At 42.0% G+C, this 16,978-nt stretch overlaps 1 protein-coding gene across 13 annotated transcripts in view; it reads right to left on the bottom strand.

Moving 5' to 3' along the window:
- Positions 1-10,988, bottom strand: part of ATRNL1 (attractin like 1) — an 814,147-nt gene extending 803,159 nt beyond the window's left edge. For 6 of the 13 annotated variants that reach the window (XR_011382205.1, XM_070057169.1, XM_070057170.1 and 3 more), the window contains exon 1: positions 10,314-10,986. Coding sequence is in view for 8 of the 13 variants with exons in the window: in XM_070057169.1 (XP_069913270.1) it covers positions 10,314-10,624 (311 nt within the window). In the remaining 5 variants the exon portion in view is untranslated. Of the gene's footprint in view, positions 1-398; positions 2,351-10,313 lie in introns of those variants that run through there. The other 7 variants (XR_011382207.1, XR_011382208.1, XM_070057175.1 and 4 more) reach the window with 4 other exon arrangements.
- Positions 10,989-16,978: the final 5,990 nt, after the last annotated feature.

The raw sequence follows: 16,978 nt of genomic DNA on the forward strand, positions 1-16,978 counted from the left end.
AGTGCAGCATGGATGCCTGGGCACTGGTTCAAGTTCCAGCTGCTCCACTTCCTATCCAGCTCCCTGCTAATGTGCCTGAGAAGGCTGCAGAAGCCCCTGCACCCCCCTGGGAGAACTGGATGAAGTTCATGGCTCCTGGCTTCAGACTGATCTAACCCTGGTAGTTGTGGCCATTTGGGGAGTGAACTAGCAGATGAACGTTTTCTCTGTCTCTCCTTCTCTCTGTAACTCTAATTTTCAAATAAATAAATAAATTTTAAAAATAATAATTAATACATCAAGGGGGCTGGCATTGTGGCACAGCAGGTTAAGCTGCTGCCTGCAATACTAGTATTCCATATGTGCATCAGTTGGAGTCCCAGCTGCTCCATTTCTGATCCAGCTCCCTGCTAATGTACCTGGGAAGTCAGCAGAAGATGGCACAACTGCTTTGGTCCCTGCCACCCATGTAGGAGATGAGGCTGAGTTTCTGGCTGCTGGTTTGGGCCTGGCTGTTGTGGCCATCTGGTCAGTGAAACAGTGAATGAAGATCTCTCCCTCTGTCTTCCTCTGCCTTTCAAGTAAGTAAATCTATTTTAAAAAGAATTTAAAACGTGTACATAAAAGTTTATTGCAGCACTATTTGCAGTAGTTACAAGGTGGAAATAACTTAAATGTCCAACAATTGTTAAATGGAATAACAAAATGTGGTATTATCCTAATAACAGAATATTACTCAGCAATGAAAAACAATGAGGTACTGATATATGCTACAACATGAATGAAACATGAAAACACGATTGAAAGAGGTCAGTGAACAAAGACCACTTATTGAATGGTTCTATAATAATATGAAATTCCATTATTGGCAAACTCTGAAACAGAAAGTAAATCAGTCATTTGGCTAGATTACCCAGGTTGGTGGATAAGGAGCATGGAGAATAATTGCTAACAACTCAAAAAAGCCGTAATTTTTTTTTTTTTTCCAGTTTGGTAAGGAGCAAATAACTGACACAGCAGTTAAGAGACTGCTTGATTAGAATGCCTGGGTTCCAGTCCTGGCTCCACTCCCAATTCCAGCTTCCTGCTAATTCATACCCATAGAGGCAATAAATAATGGTTCAAGCAGTTGGGTCCCTGTCACCCATGTGGGAAACCCAGACTGAACTCCCAACTTTTGGCTTCAGCTTGGCCCAACCCACTTTTTTGGGCATTTTGGGAGTATACTAGTGAATGGCAGATGTCTCTTTGTCTTTCTGCCTCTGAAATAAATAAAATAAATGGAAAAAAAAGTAAGTGGGCTAGGTCATATATACTAAAACAAGATGAACTGAATTCCTTCTAGGACATAATCTATAAATAGGAACCAGAGTCTCGGGCACAACCTGAACGTGTCCCCCAAAGCATGTATTGGAAACTTAAATCCCCAAACCAACAGCACTGGGAGTTGGGACCTATTAGACATGATTATGCCATGTGAGTTCAGCCCTCAAGAAGGGATTAATGCCCTTATTGAGGGAGTGAGTTTCTCATAAAACTGAGCGCAGCATGACAATGCCCCCTACTTTGTCCTCCCACCAATGAATCAAAGTACTTGCCAGATGCCAGCCTTTCAATCCTGGACTTCCCAATCTCCAGAATCATCAACAAATACACTTCTGCTCATTAAAAATAAGCTAGTCTCAGGTATTCTATTATAGCAATACAAAAAGTCTAAGATAGTCTCATACAAAATAGTCAAAATAACAAGTATACAATCCAAAATTACTTGTCATACCAAGAAACAATAAAATCAATTCACTTAAGATAAACATCAGATAACATCACTGAAGTGAATCTGACAATATTCTTAAAGCAGCTATCAGAAAAAATGTCCAGGAGCAATTGCTGTGGCAAAAAGAATGCCTCAGTGAAAATTAGGAAGTGAGTGAATGAATGAAAATGAAAACACACTATCAAAATATGAGACACAGCTAAAGCAGTGCTTAAAAGAACATGTACGGTATTAAAATGGTTTTATTGGGGCCGGCGCTGTGGCATAGTGGGTAAAGCCACCGCCTGCAGTGCCAGCATCCTATATGGATGCCGGTTCGAGTCCCGGCTGCACCACTTCCAATCCAGCTCTCTGCTATGGCCTGGGAAAGCAGTAGAAGATGGCCCAAGTCCTTGGGTCCTTGCACCCACGTGGGAGTCCAGGAAGAAGCTCCTGGCTCCTGGATCGGCTCAGCTCTGGCCATTGCAGCCATTTTGAGATTGAACCAGAGGATGAAAGACCTCTCTCTCCCTCTCTCTCTATACCTCTTAATTCTTTCAAATACATAAAATCAATTAAACAAATCTTTTTAAATCTAATCAATATAGAAAAAGGAAAACATCATTTCAGATATGGTTTATCTCAGAAATGTAAGGTTGATTTAACATTCAAAACTCTAGTAGCTATTTATTACATTATCACAATAATATCAAAACTAAAAAGAAAAATTATATATAATGCTAACTCTATTCAATATCCATCACTGATAAAAACACTTATCAAACTAGATGCAGAAGGGGATTTTCTCAATGTAATTAAAAGCAGTTACAAAAACTTACAGATAACATCCTACCTGATGATTAAAGACTGAATATTTTCCTCCTAAATCAACAACAAAACATTATTAACTCTACTCATCAGTTTAATGGATAGTCTAACAAACAAAATAAGACATAAGAGGTATTCAGATTAAAAAGAAGGGAGTAAAGTTATTTTATTTGCAGAAATGATTATCTACATAGAAAATCTTAAGAAATCTATAACATCCATAACTAATAGGTAAAGTTGGCAAGATTGCAGGACAGTTTTATGTCTACATAACAGCAATAATGCAAAATCGAAACTTAAAAACTCACTTACAATAACATCAAAAAGTACTAAGTACTTAGGAAAAATATGAAAAGATCTGCCCATTGAAAATTTTAAAATACTGCTGAGAGATTAAATAAGATGCAAATAAACGGTAAGATATACCATGTCTTTGATATATGAGGAAACTCAATACTGATAGAGTGTTAATTTTTCGTAAATTAATCCATAGATTAAACACATCCTAAACAAACTTCCAATAGGACATTTATGGAAACTGATATGCTGATTCCAAAATTCATATGGAATTACGAAAGACCTAGACTAGTCAAAATGTTTGAAGGAAAAAATTGAAGGATTTAACATTCATTGAATTCAAATTGTATAAAGCTGTAATAATCAAGACACTGTTGCACAGATACAAATAGACAAAAGAGATCAGAAAATCAAAATAAAGTACAGGAATAGGCATGAAAATAAGTAAGTGTTTTCAGCCAAATTTAAAAAAACCACTTTAGCATATAAAGGACAGTCTTTTCAACAACAGAGCTGGAAAAATTCAATATTGATAAGCAAAAGAAAAAAAAGGTAGATTCCAGACCCCTTTCCATATATGAAAATTAACTCAAAATGGACCCTAAACCTAAATGTAAAATGCAAAAATACAAAACTTCTAGAGAAAGAAGTTCTTCATCAACTTGGTTTAGGCAAAGATTTCTTAGAGACTACCCATAAAGAAAAATCTATAAAAGAAAAAGGGGTCGGCATCATGATATAGCAGGTGGAAACTGGTTCAAGTCCTGGTTGGAGTCCTGGCTGCTCCACTTCCGATCCAGCTCCCTGCTAATGGACCTGGGAAAACAGCGGAAGATGGTCCAACTCCCTGGGCTCCTGACACCCATGTGGGAGACCCAGAAGAAATCTCCTGACTCTTGGCTTCAGCTTGGCCCTGCTCTAGCTGTTGTGGCCACTTGAGGAGTTAACCAGCAGATGGAAGATTTCCCTAGGTCTCTCCCTCCCTCTGTAAGGGTGCCTTTCAAATAAGTAAAAATAAATCTTTTTAAAAAGATACATTGTGATTCAACAAATTTAAAACTTTTGTTGTTTGAAAAACACTGTTAGAGAGAACGAAATGTTAAGCCCCAGTGTGGTAGAAAATACTTCTGCCAGTGCCCTGGCTCACTTGGCTAATCCTCTGCCTGCGGCACCGGTACCCCGGGTTCTAGTCCTGGTTGCTCCTCTTGCAGTCCAGCTCTCTGCTGTGGCCAGGGAAGGCAGTGGAGGATGGCCCAAGTGCTTGGGTCCCTGCACCCGCATGGGAGACCAGGAGGAAGCACCTGGCTCCTGGCTTCAGATCAGTGCAGCACCCCAGCCATAGCAACCATTTGTGGGGTGAACCATCGGAAAGGAAGATCTTTCTCTCTGTCTCTCTCTCTCTCACTGTCTAAATCTGCCTGTCAAAAAAAAATTATGTTTCTGGTTAGAAACCAGCATTCAGAAAATGGTTTAAAAAAAAAAAAAAAAAAACACACAAAAACCGGGGAAGGCACCTGGCTCCTGGCTTCGGATCAGCGCAGCACGCCCACCATAGCAGCCATTTGGGGAGTGAACCAATGGAAAGGAAGACCTTTCTCTCTGTCTCTCTCTTGCTCACTGTCTAACTCTGCCTGTCAAAAAAAAAAAAAAATCACAAAAACCAACAACACAAAAATGTTTTAAGGTGCAAAAACTCTGAACAGATCTCACTAAAGAAGATATACAGATGGCAAGCAAGCACATGGTAAGATGCTCAACATCATTAAGTTATTATGGAAACGCAAATTAAAGCTCAAAGACATTTTATTCACTTATTAGAATCATTAAAAGTTTAAAAGACTAACCATGTCAAGTACTGGTGAGGATATGAATTGACTAGAACATTCACACATTTGCTGGTAGGAACATAAAGATACAATTAGTTTGGAAAAGTTTGTCAATTTCTTTAAAAAGTCAAACAAGTATCTATCATGTAAGTCAGCCAATTGCACTCTATGTTCACACTAAGACTTCTACATAAAAGTTCACAGCAGCTTTATAAAGAAGAGCCAAAACTGGTAAACAATCCAAATGTCCACTGGATAAACAAATTGTGGTGTATCCACATAATGGGCTACTATTCAGAAATAAAAAGTTCTGATACACCATTAATGAATCTCAAAATAAATATGCTGTGTGAAAGAAGCCAGACAACAAGTTGTATAAAATGAATGACTGCACTTACATAAAAACTGTAGAAAATACCAGCAAATCTACAGTGAAAAGAAAGCTGATCAGTAGCTGCCCAGGGACAGAGAGAAGCAGCCAGAAGGAAAGAGAAAAATTAAAAACTTTCATATGTAATTAATATTTTTATGATCTTGATTGTAGTGATACTTTCAGAGGTATATACCAAAGATAAAACATATCACACTGTAATTTGCAATAAATAAATTATACCTTTTAAATTGCATAGTTCACTGTATGTCAATTACACCTCAATAATGCTCTTTAAAATAAAGGAAAAAAATCACAATTAAATACTTCATCCCAAAAGTTCTAAGAAGGAAAAATGTGCTGTAACAGTATCCAATAGGGGAGTTGCTGCTGCAGCATAGTGGGTAAAGCTGCTGTCTGTGGTGCCAGCAGCCCATATGGGTACTCATTCGAGTCCTAACTGCTCCACTTCTGATCCAGCTCCCTGCTAATGTGCCTGGGAAAGCAGCAGAGAATGACCCAAGTGCTTGGGCTACTGCACCCATGCGGCAGACCTGTTAGAAGCTCCTAGCTTCAGCCTGGCTCAGCTTCAGCTGTTGTGGCCATCTAGAGAGTGAACCAGTGGATGGAAGCTCTCTCTCTCTCTGGCTGGATCTCCCTTTCTCTATAACTTTCTTTAACATAAGTAAATAAATCTTAAAAAAAAAAAAAAGAGTATAAAATACAGTCAGTAAGGGATAAGTTAGACTGAGTTATCAGAAAAGCCTCCTTTAAGATGGGAGAGGGAATGGGAGGTAAGATGAGAGCAGGGTGGGGCACATGGGGGAAAGACCCACAGTAAAGTTGTATCTATGTAAAAATGTATTCATTAAATAAAAATTTAATTAATTAATTAATTAAAAAAAAGAAAAGCCTCCTTTAGAAACCAGTATTTAAGCTTAGAAGGATGATCAGAAATTATCCCAGCAAAGACCAGATAGGAGAGAGGACTAATAAAAGAGGCAAAATATCCTGACGCCAAAAGGAATATATGTCACCTTCAAGAATTTTAAAAGTCCAACTTATTTTTTTATTTGAGAGGTAGAGTTACAGACAGTCAGAGAGAGAGACTCCCCAAATGGCCACAATGGGCAGAGCTGAGCCGATCTGAAGCCAAGGAGCCAGGAGCTTCCTCCAGGTCTCCCACACGGTTCAGCAGCCCAAGCGCTTGGGTCATATACTGCTTTCCCAGGCCATAACAGAGAGCCAGATTGGAAGTAGAACAGCAGGGACTAGAACTGGGGCCCATATGGGATGCCAGCACTACAAGCGCCACAGCACCAGCCCAGAAACATCTATTCTTAAAAAACATGGTACTGGGACCAGGGTGTGGCACAGCAGGCATCCCGTATGGTACCAGTTTGAGTCCCTACTACTCCACTTCCCATCCAGCTTCCTGCTGAAGCACCTGGGAAAGCAGTAGAAGATGGCCCAAGTCCTTGGGGCACTGCACACACTTTGGAGACCTGGAGGAAGCTCCTGGCTCCTGGCTTCAGATCAGCCCAGCTCTGGCCATCATAGCCACTTGGGGAGTGAATCAGCAGATGGAAGATTCTCTCTCTCCCTCTGCCTCTCTGTCTCCCTCTGCCTCTCTGTAACTCTGCCTTTCAAATAAATAAATAAATCTTTAAAAAAAAGTCATGTTACTAAAATTAGCCTACTTTATCAATGTAGGATCTTAGAAACAGTCATTCTAAATTGCTATGAATTCCTACCATATGAGTATGTATCTTAATAATGAAAAAAGAATCCATGGCTATAAGTTATTCATTACATTGCAATATTTGAAATAAAGAAGACTTACGGACAAAAAGCATTCAATTTAACTTTACAGTTTGATAGTTTCCCTGCAACTAATGATAAGAATTCTAAATACATACATATATATGTGCGTAAGTTTCTAAAAAAGTAGCTTAAGAAAAATATTTACACAATCCTGCAACTTTTTATTTATAACAGCAACCTAATTCCTGAAATTATATCTTCATTTTGTTGTCACTAGAGTACTTACATGACAAATGCATGAAATTCAGTACCCACATTCAACTAACCTAAAAGGTTATCCATATACACTGAATATAAGTCAACTGACGAATTTTGGAAAAGATTCAAAAACAAATCTACATTTACAAATAATTCACAATATAGTAAGATATTTCACAACCTTAGGGCATTAATTCAGGTTATGTCTCCCTAAGAGAAATCAGAAGTCAAAGGTTCAAAGTCATAGTAACAAGAAACCATTCAAGTCTGAACATTAAAAAAAAAAAGTACATACACACAAACCAGTTACTCTATGTAAGTAGTTCTTAAGAACTAGCTTCCAGAAGAGAATGTCATTCATTCAAATAGATTATAGCAAAACATTCTCTATTCTAACACTGTATTAAACTATCCAAAATAAATACAATTTGAATTAGTCTATTATAACCTTGATTATTATATTTGGAGTTGGCACTGTCCTCTCTGATTCTCAGTCCCGAGTCCTTTAGTCTAGCTTGAGCTGAAGATCAATGTATGGTTTGTTTTACCTGTATGAGGAATAGCTTGTAATTCTGAGTGTTTTATTCTTTTCAAATGGAAACAGAAGACTGGAATCAATGCTAAGAGAACTGAAGTACACTTCTGATACCATATTTGCTTCTGCAGTTCTTCCCCCACCATCAATCTTCCATTCTAAAGAGGCATTTGAAGAATACTTTTATTCCCTAGTGGAACCCCTATAGTAGAAAAAAGCTAAGTTACCATGGAACCAACCAATTAATTTTGACACCTGCTTACCAAGATTGATCAATCATTTTTGATGTCTGTTTGTAAGACTGCTATCCTGCAGTTTGGTAAAAGATTTTCAAGATAATTAGTGAAGTGAGAATTTCTAAAGTCTCTCCTACTGTGTTATTACTTCTAACTCACAGTAAAACAAGCCACCATCTTCAAATAAACCTTTCACAGCTTAGCATGCACTTTACCAGTAAGAATTCTTTCCTTCTAAATATGATTCTTTTTATTATTAAATACCACGGTGCCCCTAAAAATATAGCAAAACATATATAGTGTACCAGATATATATATATATGTGTGTGTGTATATATTTACTCTAATTAATAGTCTGTATTCCACAGAGAATTGAAAAAGCATTTACCAAAAGAGTGTAATGAATCATAGGAAATAACAACTCCCAAGGAAATTAATACCCAATGATGATTAGTTCAGGATTTATTATTAAACTATGTCTACATTAAAACCTAGTCTTTAACTCACTAATGTGTTTTGTTTATGAACACCATTGCTCATTGTTATTTAAGCTACTTTTAACTTGATCTGTGGTCTTTCTTACTAACTGGGACAACATCTGCTAGTGAGGTCACAGGCTGCTGATGCAGCTGATCAAGAAGCTCCACTACTACAAAGTGTAGATGGTCCACAAGCTTCCCAGGAGTGCAGCAGTTTCGTCTGTTTTAGACAAATGAAGCAAATCCACCCACACAAAAGTCAATATCCCTAAATTTTGCATGAATCATGCAATCTTCCTATTTATGTATATAATGATGTGAAACACGCATGTAGCTTTTTTCACTGATGGCTGCCACTTCATATGTTTTAAGTTTCTTGCTAGGTTAAGAGGCCAGAGAGTACTCTCGCAGCAAAAGTTTAAAAACATTTATGTTAAAAAAAAAAAGGGGGGGGGAGGACCCTAACAAGCACAATCCAATTAAGATCTCTTTTCTTGCCTTAAAACACTTTTTAAACATTAATTAGCATCTCTTCAAATTTAAAAAAAAATTTTTTTTAAACTTCAGAACTAGTTAAAGCATGAACTCTGGAACTATTTCAACCTATTGCTACAAATAAGTTTCAATAAAAGTAGAGATTATACTTCCAAAAACCTGCTATGAATCAAACAATACAATCTACCTAAAATTTTAAAGTTCCATTTTACAGATATATTTTTACATTGAGTTTTACCAGCACTGTTGTAACCAGAAGGAGTAAAACAAAAAAAAAAAGTTTTAAAAGAATTATACTGTGTAAAATTCCAAGAAAATTGTCCTAGAATATACTGGTAAGGTAAACCATATTCTCACCTTGCCTTAAAGTCCAAGAGACATCGCGCTTAGATTTTGCTATCATCCTGACAATGACCTGGTGCAACTTCTGAACCACAAACCCGCCAGCAAACTTGATATGGAGAATCTAGAGGACTGAGAAGCTAACTTTCTTAAGGACTTGTCTGCAAGTTGTCAGAAAGCAACAACTTCCTACTGGCTTCAACCATCTTATCTGCTGTTCGCGATGCACACCCATTTTTTTTATATCAGGTTGGAATCTAACAAACATCAACCATCAGGGAGAAAAGTATCTTCACTTGGTCCAGCAAATCCCTTAGCACCTCCAGCATCAGAAAAACCGAAGTAACACTTCCACACAATAGCTAATTGTTAGAAACATCCATTGTCTTCCCCACATAAGACAGTCCAGGCATTTCATCCTTCTCATCTAACCCATGGTCATCCAGTCCAGTCCCAATTTAATAGTGCCCTAGCAAGTGCAACATAACATAGCCACTAAAAGTACAGCCTTTGGCGTAAAGCTGGCTGATCTGGAATCCCACAGCCGTCCCTACTGGGTAACTCTGGACGTTACTCCAATGCTTCGCCTCAATTTCCCTCTGTAAATCCCACAGGATAATTCTAGTAAGTGGCAGAGTTGTTCTGAGGAACAAATGCGATAATCCAGGTAAAGCGCTTAGAACAGCGTCTGGCACAGAGCAAGACGATCATAAACGCTACGTACTACGATCACTGTGCTTACAAACGCACCAGATTCTTAGCTAGCACTGGTCACCTCTGGGAGTAGGATGGGGAAGAGGGAGGTGCCAACTTCCAGCCTTGACACCTCCGCATCTGAACTGTTCCCCGTGCGCATGTATTTTTTGAGCTGTCTGCAAGATTTCTGATTCTCATACAAGGTCCTAACGAAACGGTGCCCGGCGCTGTAACTGAGTGGGAAAACGCTGCGGCCGAGCAGGGAATCGGAAGTGGCTGCGGACATCTAGGACGCTAGCCAAAGGCTTCGCTCCAAGTCGCTCAGCGACGGACCGGCGCGGTCCGAGGGGCGCAGCGCGGACCCCCACCCCGCGGTGCACTCCCCCTCCCGGGGACCCGAGGCCACGACCCAGACGGGACAGGGCTGCCGTGCAAGGTCCGGCGAAGGCACTTACTTGAACCTGCCCTGGCAGTGCTGGCACTGGTCCCCCACCCAGCCTGGGTCGCAGAGGCAGGTGGCGTTGACACAGCGGCCCGAGAAGCAGGAGCCGGTCCTCTCGCACGGCTTGGACTGGGACACCTGCGCGTAGAGCGCCAGGTAGAGGAAGCCATAGCAGAGCAGCCAGCTGTTCCCGTCCAGCAGCCAGGAGGAGGCGCCCCCGCCGCCGCTGCCGCCGCCGCCCCCGCCGCCCGCCGGCCGAGCCCTCCACAGCCCCGGGGCCGCCGGCTGCGAGGGGCCAGCGCGGGCCCGGACCCCCGGCTCCATCTTCCCCAGCGCCCCCGCCGCTGCCTGGGATGCTGAGGGGGGATTCCGGCCGGAGAAGAGCTCGCCGCCGCCGCCGCCGCCGCCGCCGCTCCTCACCGGCGCCTGCCCCAGTCCCGCTCCCCGGTCAGCAGGGACAGATCCCAAGCGCCGTCGCCTCCGCTCGGCTGCCCCCGGTCGCACTCAGGCATCGCCGCCCGCCCGGTCTCCTGACCTTGTCCTCGGCAGGCTCACCTCACAGCCGAGGCGCCCCTGAGGCGGCCCGAGGCGGGGAGCGAGAGGCGCAGCCTGCGCCCCGGCGCTCGCTCGGGAGAGGACCTGACGGGGAGGGGGACGGGGAGGGGGAGGAGGCCCGCGCGCGGCCCCGCCTCGCCCGCGGCCCGCGCCAACTGCCTCGGCCCGAGCGAGCGCCGTGCGGGAGCCCCCGAGCTGGGCGCGCCCAACGCGGGCCGCGGGGGACGTGGAGCGGCGGTCAGCCTCGCGCTGCGTGCCAGGCGGCCAGCGGCACCCCAACATCCATCTTCCCTCCTGCGCCGCTCAGCTGCACCGGAGCTGCGGCGGGTGGTGCGCTGGGCCGGCACCCCAACACTCGCTTCCCCCCCCACACCTCAGCCCCGTGGTCTCGCCCCGCCCCTGACAGGGACCGGGGACTCCCCCCACCGCGCGCGCGCGCCCACTCGCGCTGAGGGGAGCCTGGCCCCCCAGGTGCGGCCCGCGTGTCCGTGTCCGCCGTGCCCTTCCCCAGGCGCGCGGGGCGCCCCGCCCCACTCGCTCCGCTGGCCTCGGGAGCCCCCCACGAACAGGGTAGAGACGCGGAAAGAAGCCCTTCCCGTCCGCTGTCTGCAGCTGCAAAAGTGCAGCGCTTTTAGCCCAGCGCTTCCCCAACCCCCTTCCTCCTGCCTATTTTTTTTTTTTCTTAAAAGAGAAAAACTCCAACTACACACAAAGAGCTGAGCATGTGCAGCAAGCAAAAGTCTTAAAGGCACCGCAGTCCAACCGCGCTGTGGGTCCGCAAGGACAGGGAGGGGCGCGGAGCCGTTTCCGACCAGGGACCCCTCGGAGGGGGTGTCATTTCGTCCACCGAAAAAGGACCCTCGCCCCCAACAAAGAACTGTGGGGTCCTGAGTGACCCACACTTCGCCCGCTGCTGACACGGCCTCGGAACCCCGCGTCTGCCCTTTTCTGCATGTCAGGGTTTCCTCCTCCATCTGGGACAATATTCTGCCTTGAAAAATATTGCAACATCGGGCTTTTTTTTTTTTTTCCAGAAAAGCAGAAATGATGCCCAGAAAAAGCTGTTTTCCTTCCTCAGCGGCAGTCCTTCCTTTAGATGATTTTCCAAGATTTGATGGCATATGCTGAAATTTTTGCTTTGTACTTTTGTGCCTTCTCTAAACAGGCGTCGTAAGTGAACCCTTGAGAAAGGAAACCGAACCCAAATTGCAGCCATGTATCCCCGAGATACCGCAGCGTTGCTGGAGCCCCACCAACGAAGAGCAGGCAGTGGGGAAAAGAATTTGGAATCTACCGAAGGCATTTCTGACAGCAAGAGAAAAGTTTTAGTTGTAACCACACAGCCGTGATATTCTTGTGAAATGCAATTCCTGTTTATTTGGGGGTATGATGTGCTCACATCATCTCTTTTAATCTCTGTTATCCCCACTTTGCAGATGAAATCCTCCATTAACCCCATTTCGCAGATGAGGAAAGAGATTTAAAACACTGGTCGATGGCAGCTTAGGAGTAAGTGAGGAACAGAGATTAAACACAAGAGCTCTGACACCCATGCCCTTTCCACTGTTTATCAGGCTGCATCCATTAGTGGGTGCTTTGTTTTCCTTCAGTGCGTAAAACCTAAGTGTTGGCTTGGTTTGCAAATACTTGAGCAGTGACTTAAAGAGGAAAGCAAGAGAGGTCCAAAGAAGATGGCTCCTTCACAAAGTACAAAAAGAAAACGGGAAACCGTGATTCTCACTGATTTAACGAATCATAATTTCCACCTGATATCAGTACCAGCAGTGTCATCATCAAACCTGACATTAGGACTGCCTGCTTCTTCCTCTCACACATTTTCCACGTCCAGGTGCCCCTTAGAGACTCCTTGAGATGGAGCTGTCCGCAAAAACCAGTCCAACGGAAGATACTATTCCGGATCACGCCTCTTCATTCCCTTGGCTATGAAATCAAGAATTCTTTTTAATATCAGCCATCCATGAACAAACTCTGCTGCTTCTCCATTCTTCTTCCACCAGCCGAAGGTTAGAGCCAGGCACATCTTTCTCACATCTAATGCTGAGTTGCTTTCAGACATGTGGAAAGCGGCCAAGCTCCGAAAACCAGCAGTGAGTGTGAAGGTGATTCAGAGTGCTCTAGAGTCCCTTCAACGAGAGAGATCATAGCTCAGACACAGACTGGCTGTAGCCGATACTTGAGCAAAGGGTTTGCTCATTAAAAATACCTATCTTTTAATCATCTAACCACTATAATCAGCTGAACACTTTTACCTTACAGGGAAGAACTTGCAGCCCTAGAGTCTCCTCTCAACACTGCCTTTAGAATCAAGCTGCATATATTAAATTTATATCAAATTATTTAAGGATCTCACAGAATTTCCACTTCTTCTATATTGTATTTTTTTCAAACTTTTTCCGTCAACATTTACTATGTAATTATTAAGAACTTAAGCAAGAGAAAACAGATGAATAAGGCCTGATTTCTATTCCTGGTAAGTTCACCTTCTGTCAGACTCAATAAATTGCGAGTTCCTTATACAGTTGAGTGTCATATAATATAGATACAGAAAACTCCAATGATTGAAGATGGATGCACAAAAGTCAGTGACAAAACTTGGCTAGAATTTTGACTGATGTTTTAGTATCTTCTGTGATCAAGAAATTTTAAAACTCCAACATGATGTTATCTTTTTTTCCTAAAGAAGTAGAGTCAGCATCTTAGCAGTGCTATTCGACACTAAAATAATTCATGGTATTGGTAATTGCAGTCATAAATCTAGCAGAAAGGTGAAAAATTACTCCAACGTAGTAGTAGGGGGAAAGGCAGTTTTATGAAAGTAGGATGAAACTGTAGAGAAACATCTATTAAAATCTCTCCAAGGGGAAACATAAGAAAAGTATATATGTTTTTTCCAAAGTTAGCCTTGTATCAAAACCTTCCATTATTTTGGGGTGTGTGTTTCATTTCAGTTCACACCTCTTAACAGTGGTATTAAAACATGATGGACAAAAATTCACATTACCAAATTGAAGGAAATTCACTTAATTTTTTTAAAGGATAGGATCTTTTGATTGCTGCTCATAAAGTAAAAGAGCCTATTTGGACTAATGAACCAAAGCAGACCCTTCTAGTTGCTTGATTGAAAAATGATCTCTGCTCTGGTTATTGTTCACCATTTGGTTCCCATGAGGCTTCTGAGAGCAGGCCAGATAATGAGAGCGCAGAGAGCCCAGCCCCAAGAGCCAGAAATGCATTTATTCAAAGGGACCCACAGTGCCAATGGGACAGTGTTTTAAGACACTAATAGGACACAAATGTTCTGTGAGGTTATACAGTAAAGAAAAAAATGAAGTTTAAGTCTGCAAAAAGAAATGATATTAAAAATGTTGACATGGCTATGACCTGAAACCCTACCCCTTCCCCAACCAAAATCTAATATTCTGCTTTCTTTTGGATTCATTCTTTTCTTCTATCAGTTTCTCTTGCTGTCACACTTGTAAACACACATAAACTCTGTGCCTTTTGCCAATTTTTAACACATTTCAAACATATTGTTATAAGTAAATCCAAGGAAATTAATCCAAAATTCTGGATTCACTATGCTGGGCTAATACATATTTTAATGGAAAATAAAATGAGCATCCTTAAACGTTTCATCCTAAAAATTCAAAATTGTTACCAAAGACTATTGATTACTAGCAGTCAATTGCAGAAATTTGTCCTTTGTGAAATTTAATTCAATAAAAATATGAGCTGGATCTTCCTATTTAAAATACTGGATTGAATTTGCACATGTGCCTCTGCTCTCTCTACAAACTCTGCCTACCTGGGGGGAGGTTGTCGGGGGTTTTTCATATGTAACTTTTTAGAAGTATAAATCCACAATAACAAAACCAGAAAAGAATGAACTCATAGAGGAGAGGTGAGCATGCATTGGGAACTGTCCATGAAAGAGGACAGCAAATGGAGAAGGGAAACACACCTGCCTATAGGGCTGAGACAGCAAAGGAGAATCCTGCTTCTGCTGAAGGGCCTAGGAAAGCCTTGAGATCAGAAGTAAGGGTTACTGTGGAAAGCTCAGATGGGGCTCTAGGACAAAAACAAGGGGGATAGCTGAAGGCTGAGTAAGGCTCTCGCATCCCCTGCCTCACCCCCAGCAGCTAAAGACATCCCAAACCCACCCATCAGGAGGTTTAACCTCTTGTGAAATGGAACCAGAGGCTCCTGACTTAGGACATCAGGCATAATAATAGAGGAGGGAAGGAAGTACACAGCTGAAAATGGATTAAGTACAAATCTATATACTGAATAACAAAATATCCCTGCTCACTTTTCCTACACCCACAACCAACTGAATAATCCCCATGCAGAAAACTGAAGGACACTTACTTACAGAGTTGAAAGTCTCCAAGACAAAGAAGGCTGTAATTTGAAATCACGCATCCAGATGACATGCCAGCCTCAATCATCCTGAAGCCTGCTAGCCAATAAGATTTCCTGGGGGCCAGCACTGTGGCATAGTCAGTAAAGCTACCACCCACAACACTGGCATCCCCTATGAGCGCCAGTTTCTGTCTTGGCTGCTCCACTTCTGATCCAGCTCCCTTCTAATGGCCTGGGAAAATCCTCTTAAATATGGACAATAAAGTTTCACTGGACATAAAAGATAGTAACAAAAATAAACAGAGAAAAGGAAATTAGAGGAAACAAATTCAAGTGATATTAAAAGAATTTGCAATTGTAAAACAAGAACTGGATATTCTTTTTAAAACATAAAGGGATAAACAGAGAATACAAAAATAGAATAACCAAAATTTCTGCCTGTCAAAAAAAATGATAAGGTCTAGAAAAATGTCTTTGAAATTGGAATTAAAATGTAAAGGAAATTTCCCCCCTTAAACTTGAGGATTTGTTAATTATTACATACAATAGACATTAAATGTGTTTTAAACTTAGCATTTATAATGGAATGTGCATTATATGATAATGCACTATCATATAATGCACTAACACACAACTTATATAGGAGCAGGCAAAATGTATGTATATCAATTCATCAAAGTATTAACATTAAAAAAATTTCACAAACTAATTGGAGCCTCCAGGCGAAAGATCTGCCACAGCCTAAAACACTGAGGAAAAGGAGACTCATAAATGGAAGGAAAAAAAGGCAAATGTAATGATTTGCAAGTAAGAATAGTGTTAAAATTCTCAACAGCAAACTTGGATGCCAGCAGTAAGTAGAGATGTAAGGGAAACTTATTTTCAATCTAGAATTCTGTACCCAGTCAAGCTACTGATGAAGTATGAGGATAAAGATGTTTTCAGACACGCAGCATTCATAAAATGTATGACCCCTTTTTTTAAGGAAACTGTAATAATAGAAGAAGAGACCGAACATAAGAGAACCGTGCTGGTACATACAGCTACATCCCAGGTCAACTGAGTAATCAGGCCAACCTAGAACCAAGAAGCTAATGAATATGAGTGCTTGGAAAAAAAATATTAACAATATGTGACACATCTTGGAGTATTTGGGAAGAAATAAAATAAATATAAAAACCAAAGTAAAAGAACAAAACAAGGGCCGGCGCCGCAGCTCACTAGGCTAATCCTCCGCCTAGCGGCGCCGGCACACCAGGTTCTAGTCCCGGTTGGGGCGCCGGATTCTGTCCCAGTTGCCCCTCTTCCAGGCCAGCTCTCTGCTGTGGCCAGGGAGTGCAGTGGAGGATGACCCAGGTGCTTGGGCCCTGCACCCCATGGGAGACCAGGAAAAGCACCTGGCTCCTGGCTCCTGCCACCGGATCAGCGCGGTGCGCCGGCCGCGGCGGCCATTGGAGGGTGAACCAACGGCAAAGGAAGACCTTTCTCTCTGTCTCTCTCTCTCACTGTCCACTCTGCCTGTCAAAAAATAAAAAAATAATAAAATAAAAAAACAAATTATAAAAAAAATAAATAAATTATAAAAAAAAGAACAAAACAAGGCAATTATTGACTAGATAAAACATGAAAACCTGTACTAGATGGCTTAGCAGGGACCAATAGTACATGGTTGTAATAATGCAAACAATGACCACTGATTAAACCCAAAAAAAAGTTTATTTTTAAAACATGGAAATGGTA

The sequence above is a fragment of the Oryctolagus cuniculus genome, chromosome 15 (assembly GCF_964237555.1).
Source record: "Oryctolagus cuniculus chromosome 15, mOryCun1.1, whole genome shotgun sequence".
Lineage (NCBI taxonomy): Eukaryota > Metazoa > Chordata > Mammalia > Lagomorpha > Leporidae > Oryctolagus > Oryctolagus cuniculus.